Here is a 21,354-nt window from a genome sequence, read left to right as displayed (position 1 = left end):
GCTCCCTGCTGACGCGTTTTCACATCACGATCTCCTGTACCTGTCCTGTAATATCCGCCCTCCTAAAGAAAAACCTAAATTCATCCTTCGTCGAAATTTTAATGCTGTTGATATAGATGCACTTCAACGCGATGCCCGTAACATTGATTGGTCTCCGCTCTTATCTTCCGCTTGTGTAAATGAAAAAGTGGCCTTTTTTAACAACTGTTTATCGAATCTCTACGATGTACACGCTCCACTTCGGCGGATTAAAATAAAACATTTACCTGCTCCATGGCTTTCTGAAGATTTAAAATGTCTTCTCAAAGCTAAAGCTAGAGCCAAGAGCAAGTATAAGCGGACAAAGTCTGACGAGAGTCGTGAAAGGTACCACAAGATAAGGAATCGTTGTAATACATGTTGTAGAGACGCACAAAGACGATACTTCCATGCCTCTGTAGAGAGTGGTGATCCTCCCATAATATGGAAATTTCTGAAAACGTTGGGGATTGGTAAACAGCGTAATATATCCAATAATGCTTCTTTAAATCTTGAACTACTGAATCAGCATTTTTCGAATACCTCATTCGTTCTTAATAATTTAAATAAGCAACGTACATTAAAATCGGTTTCAGAAACACCAGCACCTAACTACCCACCTTTTGTGTTTAGATGTTTTAGCGAGAATGATGTTAGGCGGGGTGTATTATCCATTGCATCGAATGCTGTTGGCAGCGATTGTATTGGCCGTAAAATGATTCTACCCATCCTAGATCTAATAATCCCGGTTATAACTCACATCCTTAACCATTCCCTATCCACTAGTACTTTTCCTAAGTCCTGGAAAGACTCCCACCTTATCCCTTTACCTAAGAAAATAAATCCATCTTCCTTTTCCGATTATCGTCCTATTTCTATCCTGCCTTTCCTATCTAAAATCCTTGAAAAGTTAGTATATGAACAACTACATAGATTCTTAAACCTACACGATCTCCTTAATCCCTTCCAGTCCGGTTTCCGATCCGGTCATAGTACGGCCACTGCACTTGTTAAAATAACCGACGATATTCGTCATGGAATGGATAATAAAAAGCTCACGGTTCTAACATTATTGGACTTCAGCAATGCATTTAACACTGTCGACTTTGATATACTGCTGAGCATATTAAGTTCTTTAAATATATCGGCTTCAGTAAATGACTGGTTTTACAGTTACTTACATGGGCGTCGTCAGCGTATACGTATAGACGAGGTTGAGTCGTCATGGTGTGATGTTAGTGCTGGTGTCCCGCAAGGCGGAGTCCTGTCTCCGTTGTTATTTTCAATATTTATTAACACTATCTCAAACAGGTTAACGTGCGACTACCACATGTATGCCGACGATCTCCAAATTTATACACAATCTGCCTTGATGATTTACCCCAGGCAATCGTTTCGGTCAACAAGGACTTGAGCAGCATTGTAACTTGGAGTTCGGATTACGGTCTTCTAGTGAATCCCTTAAAAACTCAAGTTATCATTGTTGGCAGCCCTTCCTTGATTGCAAGGGTTAACTGGGTGAATCTCCCTCCTATTTTAGTCGACGGCACACCTATTCCTTATAGTGATGCCGTAAGAAACCTTGGAGTGTACTTAGACAGCACTCTCTCGTGGAGCTGTCATATTAAGGAGGTATGTAAGAAAGTCTATGCAACTGCTGGTTCACTCCGTCGTCTTCAATATTTTCTTCCCATCCCAACCAAAATTCTGCTAGCACAATCCCTCCTTTTACCCATACTTGACTACGCCGATGTAAGTTATGTTGATATTTCCGTAGACCAATTAAACAAGCTCGAACGTCTCCAAAATCTTTGTATCCGCTTTATATTTGGTCTGCGGAAATATGACCACGTCTCTGAGTTTCGTTCTCAGCTCAAGTGGCTACCCATTCGATTTCGCCGGGATGCTCATGTGCTGCAACTACTATACCAAGTTTTATTTAACCCCAAAACACCAAAATATCTTAAGGACAATTTTGTGTTCAGAGGAGAAAACGGAGACTCTGTCCGCTCATCGGAAATGCTCCGGTTAAGAATGCCAGCTCATCATACAGGCTTTCTGGGTAACTCCTTCACTGTTCGTGCAATTAAATTATGGAACGCATTGCCGGAACCAATAAAGAAGGCGCAATCTCTGAATATTTTTAAAAATATGGTTCGTGATTATTATTTTTCTCAATTACCCTAGTATATTTATATCTAAGATTTATATTATATTGTGTAATATATTATATATTTTATTAGTATATAATTATATTATATTATTTTTATCTCTTCTCATATGCATGTAATCTATTTATGAATGTATGTATATTAATTAATCTCTTAATTTTGTGGCTTGTATATTATGTTGTTATTTTATTTCATTTTTTTATAACTCTTCTTGTTTTTATTTTTTGTTCATATATTTATTTATGCTCTGCCCTACTCCTATCCCTTACTTAATTTCTCTCTGTACAACCGGTTGTCTGGAAGAAATCGCTATTTAGCGATAAGGCCGCCGTTTGTTACAATGTATCCTAGTTTAAGTCTCAATTTGTAATTTGTAAGAGCAATAAAGTATCAATAAATAAATAAATAAATAATTATATAGAATAAGTATTTAGTGGCTCGATTAGAGCAAAGGTTTATAACCGGAATTATCGTTTGAGGGTTTGAATTTTTTAGATCTTGTGTAAATTCCTATTAATAGAAATATAATATCAAGCTTGCTAAAGACTATGACTGTGCTGTCATGAATATTTTAAAACTTTTTTTTTTGTTATTTTAAAATATATAGCTCTTTCACAGATAAATAATGAAACAGACCACCTTGGCGTACAGACTACATAATACACAGACCTGCAAACTTAAAAGCCACTAATAAAAACGGAGTGCTTTAAGTATTCACTATTCTTCATAGTAAGTGCATTATATATTCCAGACATGACGTACTCGGGTTTGTCCACATCAATAAAGGCCCTGAAGGGAAATGTCGATATGCGTATAATTTACAGTATGTACAGTCTGGCAAAAAATTACATGAAAGTATTACAGATTTGTTATGGCAATTTCTTTCAGCTTTTGTGGCTGAAAATGTTTGATTTAATAAGTGTTTTGAACACGATAAATGGAAAAAATACCATATAATAAAGGTTATTATTTGTGAAATAATGTATAATATCAGTTCAGTAATTTTTGATCTTTTGAGAAACAAATGGAAACGTATTTCAGTGGTGTTACATGTTATAAATTTATATTAATGGCTTCTCACATTCGTAATATCGACACGGCTATATTATTATATCCCTTTGAAGCTATTTCAGTAAAATAAAATATTCTATCCAATACAAATTGATACTTTAAACCTTTTTTAAACGCAAATATCTTTACAGTATGCAAAATATATTGACTTCATAGAGTTATTTCATGTCGAGAATTTTGTGTTCAAATGAATAAATTTAAATTATATTTCTCGTTGTGATGTATTTTTTTATAATATTCTACCTAGGTCGTTGAACTTTTTATCGTTTCGTAAATACTTATTCTTGCCTATTGATGACAATTGACATACCTACAAAAATAATTATAACATACTAAATGTGAAGTGAAATTATCTTATTGGTCCCTTATGGAGAATATTAAGGGCAAAACAGAAGAAATATACTATACCTACTATGAAAAATTAACATGAATAACATATTATTGTGACCCAAGACGCCTGCGCACATTTAGTAAAAACTATAAATAATATAGATAGTTACTTATTGTCTATGATTAGACAAATAAAACAACTTTCTTGAGGTTGATCATGTATTACTTCGTTATGATAATACAGAAAAACATGTATGCAAACTTTAAGTACATATTAATAATCAAAAATAGACAAAGAAAAACAACTGTCGCCGACGCTCGCGATTTGATGAGTGCCGGCCACGGGCCCTCGAGCCGCGAGCCGCGGTACCCCGCTCCCGCGCCTCCCCGCCGCCGTCGCTTGCGCCGCCACTCGCCGCACGCCGCCCCGCTGCCCCGCGCCTGACCTCTTTAGCGTCGTAGACATCCTGGGGGGCCGTTGGAAGGAGCTGAAGAGACAGCCGCGTTGTCTTCATGGCTCGAGGATTCTTCCAATGAATTTTCGTGTGGCAGGAGGCACACTTTATTTAATGCGCGTCTTTGAAGTCCCTTGACTGTTATAAAATCCGCAACCCGGCAGATCCCATCTCTGCCAGGGTATAACCGGTGCACTCTTCCTATTCGCCATTTCATGGGCGGCAGGTTATCCTCCTTGAAAACGACCATAGATCCTTCCTTTATTTGGTCTGAAGGCGAGCGCCATTTCGTTCTCTTCTGAAGTTCTGATAGGTATTCATTATGCCACCTCTTCCAGAAACTTTCTCTTAAGGATTCTATCAATTGGTATCTGGTTTTAATTTTTCTCTCTGTAGCAGCAGGAGGCGACGGCAATGATGTCAGTGGACGGCCGATCAGGAAGTGCCCTGGGGAAAGGGGAGAGAGGTCATTGGGGTTACAAGATAGAGGAGTTATGGGTCGGGAGTTGAGGACAGCTTCTATTTGTGTACAAAGCGTACTCAACTCCTCGAACGTCAAACTTGCATTACCTACAACTCTTTTAAGGTGAAACTTTGCGCTTTTTATACCTGCTTCCCATAGCCCGCCAAAAGTAGGGGAATAAGGGGGGTTGAAAATAAACTTAATGCCTTCCTCTGCTGTAAAATTATATATTGAATTAATGCTTGACTGCAATGCTTTCTTTAATTCATTATTGGCACCCACAAAATTAGTTGCATTATCGCACAATATCTGACTCGGTTTTCCTCTACGTGAAATAAATCTGCGGAGGCAGGAAATAAAGGCGTTGCTACTTAAATCACTAACAATCTCTAAATGAACTGCCCTAGTACAAAAACAGACGAAAATACATAAATAACATTTTGAAATGCGATTCCCGCGGCCGATTTTAGACGAAATAAGGAATGGCCCTCCAAAATCAGTTCCACAAATTTGGAAAGGGTAATTCTGTGTGACTCTGGTAGACGGCAACTGGCCCATCAATGGCTCCATAGTTTTGCCTCGAAATCTTGTGCATATTACACACTGACGTACTATTTTACGCGCGAGGGTCCTCCCCCCGAGAGGCCAAAACTGATCCCGAAAACCAGCCAAGAGCAATTGAGGGCCAGCGTGCAAAGAGCGCAAGTGCTCCGCTCGCATCAATAGTTTCGTAAAGTGATGTTTTCCATCAAGCAGTATAGGGTGCTTTTTCTCAAAAGTAAAAGAGCTATTGTCGAGTCGACCACCTACTCTCAAAATGGAATTTTCGTCCAGAAATGGAGAAAGCTGAGCTAAATTTGACGAGGTAAGTAATTTTTTATTTTTTATTAGGTTTATTTCAGTTTCAAAAGAAATCAATTGTGCAGATTTTATCAATAAGGTAAGTGATTTATTTAGTTCATCTTCTTTTAGAGGTCCAGTATATTTATTATTCTTGCTTTTTGTGTTGTTTATAAATCTTAATACAAACGCAAATATTCTTTTTAATTTTAATGCACTTGAGTATTTTTCAAATCTTACGAATTCAGAATTTTCTTCATTTTTAAGTTTAGATAAGGTAGGTAAAGCTTTTAATTCAGGTAATATTATTTTAGTGTTAGGAATTTCAGGCCATTGGGATTCCTCCATATTTTTTAAGTAATCCGGACCTTCCCACCACATGGAACAATTAATCAGATAACCCGGATCTACTCCTCGAGATGCCATATCAGCAGGGTTCAGATTAGTTGGAACGTGCCTCCAAGAGTCCCTATCTGTAAGTTCGTGTATTTCATTCACTCGGTTACATACAAATGTTTTAAGATTTTTAGTTTGTGTTTTTATCCATCCTAGGGTGACGGTAGAATCAGACCAAAAAAGTTTTTTATTAATAGGGCAACGGAGGGCTTCACTGACTTTTGCTACAAGACGAGCGCCCAGTAAAGCTGCTGATAGCTCGAGACGAGGTATAGTAAGAGTCTTAATAGGTGCAACTCGAGTCTTTGCACATAGAAGGCTCACTGTTACGTAATCATTATTCACCGCCCGGACATAAACACACGCAGCATACGCATCCTGCGAGGCATCAACAAAGCAATGAAGTTCACAAGTGGTATAAGTTGTAGGTAGTATGTGTCTAGGTATAGACACTGAATGTAGTGCGTGCAAATTGTGACTCGTTTTTAACCAAATTTTCTTTATGTCTTCTGGTACACTTTCATCCCAAGTTAAGTTTTGTAGCCACAACTTTTGCAACAATACTTTCAGTGTTATAGTGCACGCACTGAGTAAGCCGAGCGGGTCAAAAATTTTACAGGTTTCCGATAAAATTATGCGTTTTGTGATTTTATTTGTGTTATCATTTATGTTTATAGAAAAATTCAGTGTATCTGTTTCAGGAGACCACGACACACCTAACACGCTAGACTTTTTATCTAAATCAAGAGGATTTGTGTTTGTAGATTCCGAAAAAATTTGGGTACAATTAGTACGAAATTTATGCAATGGGAAGCATGACGAATCTAACTGATCTACTACGTTCTTTAGGATGTAAGCTAGTTCTGCTTGACTATCTGCCCCTGTCAAAAGATCATCCATGTAAAAATCTCGTTTGATAATTTCAGCTTTAATAGGATCTGAGCATTCATGAGAAAGCTGCAAGAGACAACGAGTACTTAGGAAAGGTGCTGATGCAGTTCCATAAGTCACCGTGTTAAGACGTAAAACTTCAAGCGGCTTAGAGTCGTTATCTCTCCACAAAATCAATTGTAAATTACGTTGGGGTTCTTGTATCTCAATTTGACGATACATTTTCTGTATATCTCCCGTTAATACAAACTTATGCTGACGGAACCTAATGAGAACGTTGAACAAGTCATCTTGGACTACGGGTCCAATGCACTGAATGTCATTTAGGGACTTTTTTGACGACGTTTTTGCAGCTGCGTCAAAAACGACACGTAATTTTGTTGTTTCACTACCTTCCCGAAAAATTGCAAAATGAGGTATATAGTTACCGAATTTAGGTTTATCAATTTTTGTCAAGTGATCTAAAGCTTCATATTCGTGTATAAATTTACAATACATCTCTTTGAGTTCAGGATCTTTATTTAGCTTTTTTTCTAAATTATAAAAACGCTTGGCAGCCATGTTATATGAATCTCCTAGTGCAGTTTCAGGTGTCTCGGTAAGAGGCATTAATACGGAAAATCTGCCACTAGGCAAACGCTTTGTATTTTTAAGGAAATGTTCCTCACAAAATTGCTCGTCAGTCGTGGCTGAAAATTTTGAAGAAGGAAGTTCCTCTAAAGCCCAAAACTTTGCAAGGTCTTCACTGATTTGTTTTGTAAAATTGCAATGAATTTTGTGAGGGATTCTATTATAAGGTTTGTAGTAACTACGACCGGCTAATATCCAGCCAAGTTTAGTGTTCTGAAGGATAGGCTTTTTAACACCTAGTGAAATCTGTTCAGGAATTAGGAGATCATAAAATATGTCCGCTCCCAATAAAATATCCACATCTGCTGGGGTATGAAATTTAGGATCAGCAAATTGGATGTCGTTAGGTAAATTTAAGCTTACTACATCGATGGGGAAATTAGGCAATTGGCCTGTGACCTCAGGCACTACTAGACAGTTTAGGTTTGTATGAAATGCAGTTAATAACGAACTGATTTTTATATCGCAACTCTCTGAAATGGGAACTTGCATGTTGTTAATACCCGATATTATTAAGGTATCGGGATCACGACTAACTAACCCCATTTTCTTTTTCAGGTTTACAGTCATCAGACAAGATTGACTCCCTCCATCCAGCACAGCACGGGCTATGTAGGTATTATTGTTTTCAGGATCGATTATTTTCACCAAAGCAGTACCTAAGAGCACTTGTCCTGTAGATTTAGCTGATAAAGCGGCAGATGTATGACTAAAGTTTTTCGTATTATTAGACTGATCACTAATATTTTGAGGAGTTTGATGTAATAAAGTATTATGCTTCTGTTTACAGATTCTACAAGCGCCTGATCGACAATCATCAACAACGTGGCCTCGTTGGAGACAGTTGAGACAGAGTTGAAGCTGTTTAGCCTTGTTTGTTTTTTCTTCAGGAGATAATTTTTTAAAATCAACACAATCAAATATTTTATGTTTTTGGTTGCATGATGGACAAGAAAATATACGTTTTGAGTTAGAAGAAGTGACGAAACTTTTAGTATGTTTATTATGCTGATACAACGGTTTGTTGTCGTCAGATTTCTTATAATATGAAGATGATGATTTGTTATGATCATCACGCTTCTCGTTCCTACTAACAATCATTGTCTCTAAAACATCGGCACGACTACGCAAAAAGGTAATGAAGTCTGTTAATGAAGGTACTTCATCAGAAGAATTATTTTTATGTTCTTCCCATTTTCTTAAAGTAATGGTATCAATTTTTGTACACATGATGTAAATGATAAGAACATCCCATTGTGTTGTAGGTTGGCCTAAGGTTTCAAGTGCGCGTAAATTTTTTAAAACTTGATCAATCAAACATCGAATAGCTTTGTAAGATTCTCGAGTAATTGATTCAATACCAAACAAAGATTTAAGATGATTGTTAATTAAGATCTTCTTGTTATCATATCTTTCACAAAGCAATTTCCATGCCACCTTGTAATTTTCAGATGTAAATTCAATGGATTTTATAACAACTGTAGCGCTGCCTTCAAGTGACGATCTCAAATAATGAAATTTATTAATGTTTGGAATTGAATCTACAGAATTTATCAAAGAATCAAATGTATCCCTAAATTCTAACCAATTTAAGTAATTTCCGTCAAAGGTGGGTAATTGAATTGTTGGTAGCCTTATATTATTCAAATGATTGCAACTACTTGTTGAAGACCGTCTTGAATTACAAGAACGTTCACTAGCTGCGTCGTTGTCTTTATTATTGAATTTAGTAATATAATTTGTGTATGACTCTTCAATCTCACGAGCTAATGACGTAGAAATAAAAAATTGAGTCTCAAATAAGTCCCTTTCATCATGATGAGTTTGAACGTCAGTAGCGATTTCTAATTTTGATTGAATCCTATCAAATTCATCAAAAACCTTTTCAATTTTGAGCAAACGGGCATTTAATTCTTTAATTTGCAAACTAGAAATATTTTCTACAGGTATTTTATTTAAAGTTTCAATAAAATTTTTAAATTTTGTTAAACGTCCCTTTAACGAACCTCGCATTATGATTAAATCGCTAAATTGTATTTGTTCCGCATCTGACTTGCTAACGTTATCATTTTCAGACATTTTATATTAGTACAAATAATAAATTAAGCCAATAAATACTTTGTATCAAACCACTGAATTTTGTGATGAAATATTCGTTCCACACTGCGCGGTGTAATAGGCGGCCACACGGCGATCACTACGGTGTAAGCTCGTGGAGCCGGCCTCCCGATACAATGTCACGCGCAGTTGTCGTGATAGCTGGAATGTTCGGCAAATTTTCGATTTAATTAAACGTATACAATATGTTAAGCACAGGAGGAAATAAAGTTTAGCTTAAGTTTATTAAGCAATGAAGAATTTCGACTATAGTTTTATAACGTGAGCGTGTGAGCGTCGGCGACAGTTGCCTTATAGTTATGATTTTTGAAGCATAAAAACGTATATCAACGGCGTACTTAAAGTGCTTTAAATTTTAAGCAAAAGCAATATGATGGAGTGCACAATAATATTTGTATAATTTAATGGTTGCCAATAATATTAACGTAAATAAGTAGGTAATTATTTTATGAATATATTAGCAAATTGCAATGTATGAGACTTGAAGGCGTAATAAATTTATTCTAATTTAACACGTATAATGAAGACGGGCTATGTAATTAGAATAAGTTTTAAATATCATATCCAGTGTTTATAATGAAAGAAAACACTATTTTATGTAGGATGATGACGTGAAATGTTTATTGCACAAATGCTCAAGAAAAGGCTCGTATTTTGATGACTAACCCTTATGCGTCGTGCAATTTTATATAAATAGCAAAAATAAATAGCAAAATAAATACCCAAACATCAATCAAGTGACGTTTATGTACCGTATAAGCACTAGCAAATTATGATTATGTCTGCAAGTAACTTATCGCGGTTTTAGGCAATAGCAGTTTCACTTACTTGAAATTAAACACACTTTATACACAAAATGAAGAGGGATATGGAAAAAGGAAAGGCACTCCCCTGATTATGAGTCCACGTAGAACGCTGCACCCGGCCACGCCCTCGAATGGAAAATTCCGCTGCGCCCGGCCACGGCGATCGAATGTTCTTGAAGATTGCAGTCGTCCTGTCACGGTCGCCAACTTTTGTCTATGATTAGACAAATAAAACAACTTTCTTGAGGTTGATCATGTACTCAAATTTCGACGGACCGAAGGACGTTTTTTTAAAAAGACAAGATTTATAGTCGAGCCAATTTAATAGGCAACATTTGACGTCTATCAATTTTATCTTCGAAGAGATGTAACTTGTATAAAAACATCGATTAAAGTGAATTAATCGATACGGATTTGAAACATTTGTCAATCGAATTTATTAATTTATGATGATTTTTATTCACAAGTAATCAATGCATTCGATTCTAGATGACAGATTTCGATTTTTAGAGTAACATCTCTGGTATTTAAAAAGAAAAAAGGTTTATTGACACAAAATTGTAGCGACGTCAGTTCTTCAATTCAGAAATTGTTTATTATGTTTAGAATGGTTTATCAGTAAAATGAAATCTTAAAATTACTTGTATTAGTTATTATTATTATAAATATGTAATCATAATTTAAAAAAGTTAAGCAAACGTGCAGTTCTAACAAAACGAAATGTCATGTTATTCTATGTCGTCGTTACTAGGTTACGTTGTTGAATTTTGTTGAACTGTCAAATGTTGCCTATTAAAATGGCTCTACTATAATTTAAACGTCTTTAATATGTGCTCTCTACATCCAGAATGAAAACTTAAACTATAAACTTATCGTTAAACAAAAATGCAACGCTGCAATCTATGTTCTAAGAAATACAAAATGCATTAAGGCGATGCAGGGTGGCCGTAGTTATGCTGCGTTAACAAATACGATATCACATGCATGTACTGCGGGTTGCCCCGACATAACTCCTCCATCCTCAGTTTCAAGAAAATCTGAAGGATTTTCTTGAATACATATTTTTCTTAATTTAGACTTAATTACTACCACAATTACAATGATAATTACGATTAATACAAAAGTTATAATGTTAATCACTCCGACGGCACTATTCACTGTACTACTAAACTGGTTTTCACTATTTTCACTATTTTCAATTAAATGCCTAAGCATATTTATGTCAGTTAAATTTGCACCCTTCAGGTTAACAGGCTTCCTGTCGGTCGGGAAGTTCATCAAATTTGGTAATATAATTTTTGGTAAACTTGGGTATATAATATCAATTCCATTTACTTCATATTTCTTTAGTGTTATATCTCCGATTTTCACGTAACAGCCAGTCTCGTCTAACGCCAATAAATAGGTACCACGAAGGAATTCTTGGGTTACCTCATTTTCACAGACCTTAGTAAGTATTGTTTCCACATTTATGTATAGTATCCATCTATTTGGCAGAACATTGTCGATTTTCACATCATCTATGGAAATGGGAATCGGCTGACAACTGGAAACATTTGTAGATAGCCGCAGAAGATCAGTTAAACAATCGTCTTTATATAATGTTGATGTCAGTATTTCCGGGCATAGGAACCGGTCTTCATCTATTTCTTTGCATGGTTGTGAAAGTGGCATGGTTTTCAACCCCTTCACAAGGACATATGGGTATTTGGGTAGGATAAGGGAAGTCTGACCTTTTTCTTCGTTAAATATAGGTAAAGGTATTATTTTAAAATATGAGTAAATGTCATCAGTAATTAATGGAATAGTCATTACGAATTTTATTTGACTTTGTTTTACATAAGTTTGTACTTCTATTAATTGTTCAATTTTAAGAACATTATCTAAATTTACTGGAAATGGCAACTTAGAGCTAGTTTCAATGTTTTTAAATAAAAGTAATAATTCCTTAGTATCTACAACAGATTGGTGTAAAAGTTTAATTTTACTAAAAGCTACAGCAGTTTCTATTTCACTTAATCTAACATAAAGAGACATAAAATTATGTAAGAATGCAGAATATGTATGTATAATTTCATTAGTCTTTTGATGTAAACTTGTGTCATTTAAAAGCGAATCAATTACATTCAGCTTATTCTGAATTGCAATGAAATTGTTATTAGATATTTCAGCCACATTTAATAACGAATCCACCATCTCGGTAACTATTGTCATCTTATGTATTATAGAGTCTTGTTTAGTCTTTAATTTTTCAATAGTGTTTTCAAATTTTATAGCATCTTCGTTGTCGAGGTTACCGGTGATAATTTTTATAACTGAACCAAGTGGATTTAATAAACCACGTTTAGATCTAGAAGACGGAATTAATTGTTCAAATTTATCAATAGTATAATTCATATGATAATCTGTTTGCAATTCGGTTGTAATAAAATCGGAACCTAACGATTTTATATCAATACAACTATGAACCTGATTCCTAAATGATAGATAACTATTTATATTAAATTCTAAATCGTCGTATATTAACTTTAAATCTAAAACCTTAATAACTCTCCATGTGTCATTGCTGACGACTGCATAGCCTTCACGGAGAGGTAGTATTCCAGGGTTCCGTTTAATCTGGTGCAGTTGAAGGCCCTGGTTTTGGATCACGTGGATCGCCAAAATTAGTAACCTGTGGAGGACGCTTAATGTCTTTAATGGGAACTTTAGTCTCACGATGATGCGTCGTTACAGGCACAATATTTCTATGGGTCGGTCCCGTGACTATCGCTTTCTGATACCTAGGCTTATCTTTAGCACGTCTCGTGTTAACTCCTTTAATGTAAACCGAATCTCCTATGTCTATGTTAAAATCATTTTCACCGCCATACTTATCCTTAATAACCTGTTTCTTATGAATAATTTTGTCTTTAAGATATTTGTTTAATGTATGTTTGTGGTGATCTTTTACAATTTGTTGAGTTAATTGTTTATTACAATCTACAGCTTCATCTAGAATCAGTATGCCTTCCGTATCAAGATCGCGAGCTGAGTGAACCGTATCTGTATTTTCGCTATTATTGCTAGACGCGGTCAAGGTGCTGCTTTCCGCGGTTATTGTACTACTATCAAGTGACGGAATCGAATATGGGGACCTCGGGCAATTATTTTTAGTAATAGGCACTGTTCGGTCTGAATCAGACGAAATTGTATTCGGCGTCAGGGGTCGCGGGTCACATGTTCCAGCCTGATCGTTACTAACTTTTACTATTTCGTCTGTTGCATCGGTTAAGTGTTTTTGAAGATTTCGCTCCTTTTCATCTACATTAACTTTCATTGACACGTCAACTATTGCTGCTGGCATACGAACGCTTTCACGAAAAGTCTGAAAATCTAACATAGAGTCACCGTTCTGAAAGTTAGTTGGAATTGATACTCTAGTTTCTGATCGAGGCTCTAAGGTGATTTTTAACGGAGGGTTGTATATAATCGGTATTTTGGCGTTAAATGTTTCTAAAACTTGGTGTTTCATATCGATATTTGCATCTAGCGTCTTAAGTAAATCAGATCCGATTAATCCATCATACTTACTGTCTACATTGTATACATAAAATTTGTGGGAAAGTGAGCTTCTAAAAGTTTTTAATAACGGAATTACTATAACCTCATCATGAGTGCTTTGCGCATGGGTACTAACAACTGTGAATTGTTCATACTGTTTATGATCTCTAAAATATTCTTCCGCTTTGGCTGGACTTATAAAAGAACGGCTGCTTCCTGTATCTATGAGAAACTTTGCTTTTATTTCAGGAATTATAATATGTGGTAATTTTAAAATGCTGTCGCAATAATTTAAATTTATTATTTCACTGTCTCGTTGGGGGCCGGTAACAGAAAATTCGTTATTGTCATTAAAATTGCTTTCAGTTACTTCCGGATCGGTATAATCGTATAACTCGTTCGCGGCGTCTTCTTTATAATTTAAGGTTGAGTTATCGTAATTTTCATAATTTGGTTCATCGCAGTAATATAGGTTATGATGAGTTACGTTTTGCCTCATAGGTGCCGTACGCATCGATACATCGCTATTTAAGCCGGGGTTCGGTGCCTGGGCATGTTGTATGCCAAATTTAAAACGAGGTTGGTCTGTTTGTTGATAACCGGAATTTTGAAAAGGTCGCAATTGGTGGTTATTATTAGATTGTGTGCCAAATTTATAGCCTTGGGCTTGTGGTGTTTGCCTTAACTGTTGAATAAAATTTGGTCGAGGTGGTTGCATTAAATTTGGTCGAGGTTGTTGAGCGAAATTCGGTCTATAACCAATTGGCTGTTGAGGACTGCCGTATTTAAAGTTTTGATTTAAAGGCATCGTACTAAAATTAGGTTTTAATGGATTTTGGAAAGTGTTTTGAGTTATAGGTTTTGGCTTACTAATCTTTGCGTTATATTGTTGTATAAAATTTACTTCTTCTGTAACTACGCTAAGTGCATTTTCTAAGTTTGTACAACCCCTTAATCTAACAATCCGGATCATGTCCTCCGGGAGGTTGTACAGAAAAACATTTAACGCAGTATTATTGTATATGATCATCTTCGCGGCTTTAACTCCTTCATCCGTGAGGCGGTTTACTTTTGAAAATAGGGAGCTTTTAACATTTTGTATTCTGTGGCAAAACTGTATGTAACTTTCACCTTGTTTTATTTTTAACCCTTCTAATTCTAGTGCGATACATTCATCCGATCGCGGGTCTCCGAAATGTTGGGTAAGTATTTCCTTTAATTCAGTCCATGAAGTTATATTTTGGTAATCACTAAGCAGTGAAGCTGCCTTACCGATAAGCCTACTCGTTATGGCATGATATACATATAAGTTTTGTGCGTTATTGTTCGCATCTTGGAATGATCTTATAATGTATTCGCTTTTATTGATAAATAGGTTTAACAGTTTTTCATCTCCATCAAATTTGGGGATGATACATAGTATTTCTCTTGGTATGAGTTTAATCTCTTCCATTTTGGTTCTTTTAGTTGGTTTTAGCGATTAAAACTCTAAATGTAATAAAGATAAAGTTTTAGCGATTAAAACTCTAAATATAATAAAGATAACACTATTTTTTACTAATAACTAACACTTAAAATTAAACACTAAAAATTACGACTTATCACGATAATTGCAACGAACAAAATCAAATAATCGTAATGATTAGGCCGACTATTTTGGGTCGGGGATTTCGTGAAAACAGGGAATGTGAAAAACAGGAGTGAAGAGGTTTACTCACAGACTGCTCGCTCCCATGTCCTTCACTTATGATCCTGGATGCTCGTCCTTGAGGTCACAGTACGCGTTTCACTTCAGCGATTGAGTTTTACGCGTACGCGTCGCGGGAGAGTTATTTATTTGGTTCGAGGATACTCGTACAAGCACCGCACTATCACAGATCCTTTTATAGGCTATAGTGTTAGCTCGGCAGCAGGATATTATCGAGTATCCTACCGGCTGCGCCACTCAAATTTCGACGGACCGAAGGACGTTTTTTTAAAAAGACAAGATTTAATTTAAACGTCTTTAATATGTGCTCTCTACATCCAGAATGAAAACTTAAACTATAAACTTATCGTTAAACAAAAATGCAACGCTGCAATCTATGTTCTAAGAAATACAAAATGCATTAAGGCGATGCAGGGTGGCCGTAGTTATGCTGCGTTAACAAATACGATATCACATGCATGTACTGCGGGTTGCCCCGACATAACTATGTATTACTTCGTTATGATAATACAGAAAAACATGTATGCAAACTTTAAGTACATATTAATAATCAAAAATAGACAAAGAAAAACAACTGTCGCCGACGCTCGCGATTTGATGAGTGCCGGCCACGGGCCCTCGAGCCGCGAGCCGCGGTACCCCGCTCCCGCGCCTCCCCGCCGCCGTCGCTTGCGCCGCCACTCGCCGCACGCCGCCCCGCTGCCCCGCGCCTGACCTCTTTAGCGTCGTAGACACTTATAGCTGTTATTATTCTGTTCTATAACTTACTATAGACTATAACTCTAATCCCTATTAGAGATACTTAACATATTATTATCTATATGATACATCTTTTTAATTATGATTTAGTTATTTAAATAACTAAAGTACAATTAAAAAATACCAATAGGTATCGTATATTAGCCGGACTTGGAGCTAGGTGCTATCACAATAAAATATAATTTACCTCTGTACCAAATTTCATACATATTTAATCCGCTTTTACGTAAAGTAACAAACATTCATTCATCCACGTTACCTTCAAAACAAGAGCGTTTCGATTTATGTTCCAAGAATTTTAAATTCTTTCAAATATACCGAGAACAACTTGTCTACAAGAAAACCTGTGAATAAAGTAGCAGTGAAGAATTTAAATAAACGAAGATCATTTATTTCTCTGCAGCGGTTTCTTTGAAATTAACATGGGACTGTGGTCTAAGAAAGAAGACTCGGGGGATATAAGTAGTTGTTTATATTTTAATCTTCGTCCGTCTGAGTTCTATATAGCTGCTATAGTATTTTCAATCATGGTTTTTTTATACTAAAACCAACAAAGAGGCGGGCGGTGTACTGAAGGTGATCACCGTTGCCCATAGCAATTGCAACGTTAGGTAACCTTGCGATTGTTTTGCCGGCCTTTGAAGGACGCGTAGGCTCTTTTTTTGAAGGCATTCATATCGTAGGTAGATGGAAACACCGAAGAAGGCAAGCTGTTTCACAATTTTGTTGTGGTCTTATAAAAATGGAAAATAGTTAAAAAATATCTTCGGCATGCTTAATTTCATAATATGAACCCACCAATTATACATTAATGTACCCTTTACAATGTATGTAAGCATTGATTTCGCATTTCTCTAAGTATAAAGAAAAGACACAAGTATAGAACAACTATTTAACAAGATTCAAAAAAATCAATAAAAGATTTATACAGTAGGTATATTTTACAGTAAGTTTAATTATTCACAATTTTGAAAAAAAAATGGTAGCTGGCATTCACACAACAGTACACTAAACACTAGCAATACAGGTTTTACGTAAGAATTCATATTATACAGTCGTGATTACTAAACATGTGATTTTTGTTCTACCTGATAGAGCAAAAACGAGCGTTTTGGTATTAAAATATACCTACTTAATTACTGAGCGAAATAAGTTTTTCCTTTTAATCTTCCTCCTTACCGTAATTTAACAGAGGGTTAAGAGTTTCTACAGAGGCTTCTACAGATATAATCCTTAGTATAAATAGTTCCTTGCTAAAAAATATTGATACAAATGATGAAAGGAACTAAATACCAAGCGTCGGTGATAATGTAAAATTCAGTGGCTATTATAAGTTGCACCCAGAGGCGCTATCCATCTCAATAATTGGGCGCCTGTCCGTTAGCAAGTACGATATATCAGCAGGAACTTTTTCTGCGCTTGAAATAAATGGTTTACAATTCGAAAACTTAGTGTGTTTAGGTTTATGTTTGTTGGAGGTATTCTTTATAATCTATACTAATAATATATAAAGCTTAAGGCCGTGTGACTGCGGATATATTCCGCGCGGAATTTTATCCACAGTGCGTATAAAATTCCGCGCAGTGCGTATAAAGTGCGTAAAAAAGGTGTAATTTTGACCGCGGAATAAAAATCGCGCGGAAAATATCCGAAGCGCGGACACGGTCTAAGAGTTTGTTTGTCGAACAAATAACACGCTAATCTCGGGAACTACTGGTCCAATTTGAAAAAATATTTCGGTGTTAGATAGCCTATTTATCGAGGAAGGCTATAGGTATATCATCGCACTAAGACCAACAGGAGCGGAGCACTGCGGGTAAAATCGCGGAGCACAGCTAGTGTGTGTTGTTGGTTGAACCGATGTTTTGATACTATACTTGAACAACAATTTTTCTGTGAATAAGCCTATATTCACTTATGGATGGATCCATCCATCTTCACAAACTTTCACGTTTTAATATTTTTAGGATAGACATCTATTACACACTGTTTAAAAGACAAAGCAAATAATATCCATCATTTCGCATATAAAATTGTACTCGTGTATGAACTTCAATAGATATTATAACATATTTTTATGGGAAAAGTATAAAAATACTTAAAAACACAATATTTATTTCTGTATAACAAAGCAACTTTTATATTTTGAGCGCCAAAAATAGTTTCATTTTACAACCGGGTGTTGTGGTAATAGAAAAATTCCTTTAAACTATGACTATTCTTCAAAATTCAATCGCACATAGCAAACGTAAAGCAGTGAATGGTTGCAATGGATTGTGTCAAAGATTATAGTTTGGGTTAAAATGGAATGGAATGGAAATGGATTAGAATATCCTAGAGTTTATATCTGAGCAGTGGTGGCTCAATGGTGAGACCTCGGACTTCGAATCCATAAGTCCGGGGTTCGAGACCAGGCGAGCGCGCCGGAAATAAATTGATTTTTCAATTTATCTGCGCATGCTGCATCACCACTGCTCGAACGGTGAAAGAAAACATCGTGAGGAAACGGACATGTCGAAGAATTATAAAGTTCGATGACATGTGTCATCCGCCAACACGCACTTGGCCAGCGTGGTGGATTATGGCCTATCCCATCATAGGAGGTTCGTGTCCCAGCAGTGGGAACGTATGATGATGATGATGATTACTATATCTTGCTAAAGGTTGCACTGAGCTTAATAACTTATATAGTACATGTAATTTTATTATGAAAGAAAAATAAACTTTTTATTAAACTATGAATATATGGGGAAAATTTACATGTAAAATTTTGAAAGAATCGAGTTTAGGCTGTTCAATAAAAAAAAATACATTTCTCATTGAAATAATAAAATATAAAATATAACTACTTTTAATGTATAGTGTATCTTTATGTATATGTATGTATGTATGTATGTACAGTAGGTAATGGAAAAAGCCAAAATATGTTCCATAATACATAACTATCAAAATTATAACACAAAAATATAACGTACTATTTAATATAAAATAATATCCAGTCTACGTTATAAAGCAAATAATTTAACAATAACACACAGTTAAATACAAATGCAGTTTCCCGCATTCACATTTTATCAGTCCATAAACAAACATAAACGCGAATAAATCAAAACTTTTGTCGCATCTACCAAATAATCTATGACACGGCAATAGTTGTAGAACAAGTGTATATTATGCAAGATGATTTATTTCAGCGCAGTCTTTGTTCAACATTTTATATTTAATATTTAAACTGCATTGTCTGGAATGTTCTGGGAGTTTTATAGTGTTTGGTCGTGTTAAGTGCGATTTGGTATAGTGGTAAGTTTGATATGGTAGGTAGCAGTATTAAGATTCGATTTCCCAGGGCGATATTATTTAAATGGATAGCTTGATGAGCTCAAGCTAAAGAGTTTATAAAGACATCAATGTAACAAAATTTGCGATGGATTTGCTGGACCTGTATTTAAGTTGGATTTTGTATTAATGAAAACTACATATAGTCCGACATTGTAGATTTGTTATGAAACTATTTTAATAAAAATCTGGTCTTTACTTCTGATATTCCTAAACTCTCGCCTCCCAAAGTTAGTCACAAATTCACAATGAATAAGTTACAGATATGACGCAGCTAGTCACATTAACACGTACTTATTAGTTATATCCCTACATAGGTAAAAATAAATTACACAAAAAATCTAAAACAAAAGCTCCCAAACAAAAATTCAACATAAATTAAATTTATTCAATAGTTAAAAACTAGAAACAACATTGCAATCTAAACCGTCGCGTACCTCGTTCACTCGATGACATATGTCAGAGACAGATTGACATATCCAACGGCATTGCAATCGAAAAAGTATTGTTCGTTGGTAATTTGTTTCCTTTTATCAACCGTTAATTGACTGTATTGAAATATGGTCGCTTGTTCGCGAAATTCAACCTTGTTAGTGATGAAATAAACTACAGTTTCTTATATAGTTGACTTATGCATAACGGTGCAATTACAAAACGAATAGAGCTAGAACAAGAGCAAGAGCATGCTTTCGTGATCTTTTAATATAAACGAAAACTCGTATTCAGTGTTGTATTAGAACATTGCATAGAATCTTTTCAAACGCACCATGAACAACGAAATGCCTGTTTACACTAAAGGAATTTCACATGAATGAATGGTTAGAATGAACAGTACACTAATCTAAATAGACTTAGAAATATGTTAAAAGATACGTAGAGAGTCATGTCACATCTGTATGTTTTCTTTTCATTTTCTATCGTTAGTTAGTATATTTATAATATTTTGACTTGGATACCATACATGTTGCATAAAAAAACCTTTAAAAACTGCTCTTGTAACATTTTACAGTGGATCTTCTGTATTTTAATAAATTGACATACTAGCACAGTTTTTAGAACAGCACATTAATGATAAAAATAAACACAAAAATTCACGAGCTACACAAGATGTAGGTACTATATAGCTTTGTATTTCGCTAACGGATTCGAAACCAGGGCAAGTTTTTACGAAAATTTCTATTCTATTCGGTATTGATATTACACCAACCGATTTCGAAAACTCGTTCACCATTGCATATTATGTACCTACGTGCTTTTTGAGTGCTATCGGATTATCCTATCCTACTAATAATATTATAACTACGAAAGTTTGTGAGGATGGACGTACGTGTATGTTTGTTACTCTTTCACGTAAAACTACTGACCGATTACAATGAAATTTAGCACAAGTATATAGGGTAGCTTGGATTAACATATAGGATAGGTTTATCCTGGAAATCCCACGGTAACAGGACCTGTGCGGGCCTATAAAACGCGGGCGAAGCCGCGGGCGGAAAGTTAGTAAACTATATTACTTGATAATGCTAGACGATAAATAACTCGTATTATGCAGGGATAAAACTACTCATAATAATTATTGACATACTTTCTGCTTCTAAAATTACCTCGGGGAGAGAAGCCTAACAGAGTTATGTCATGCCTGGTAAATATATGAAAATGGGTCAAGTACATGACATAATATTCTGGTGTAAAATTTTACAGTTAGTGTAAATTTGCAAATATAGGTACAAGCATCTTTCTTAATTTAGTAGACGTGGAAGCTGAAAAAAAAAACATGAAAGGTCAGTAGAATATAAAGTATCCTACATGTTAGGAAACA

The 21,354-nt window shown here is 35.5% G+C and overlaps 1 protein-coding gene across 1 annotated transcript; it reads right to left on the bottom strand.

Annotated features, from left to right (window-relative positions):
* Nucleotides 1–3,771: 3,771 nt before the first annotated feature.
* LOC123703142 lies at nucleotides 3,772–10,442 on the bottom strand. Its single transcript, XM_045651045.1, has one exon. The coding sequence runs from the start codon at nucleotides 9,342–9,344 to the stop codon at nucleotides 4,041–4,043; it is 5,304 nt and encodes a 1,767-aa protein (XP_045507001.1). The 5' UTR covers nucleotides 9,345–10,442; the 3' UTR covers nucleotides 3,772–4,040.
* Nucleotides 10,443–21,354: the final 10,912 nt, after the last annotated feature.

Source organism: Colias croceus, chromosome 25 (assembly GCF_905220415.1).
Source record: "Colias croceus chromosome 25, ilColCroc2.1".
Lineage (NCBI taxonomy): Eukaryota > Metazoa > Arthropoda > Insecta > Lepidoptera > Pieridae > Colias > Colias croceus.
The sequence above is the reverse complement of the archived record's forward strand: the minus strand, read 5'-3'. Positions and strand labels throughout refer to the sequence as shown.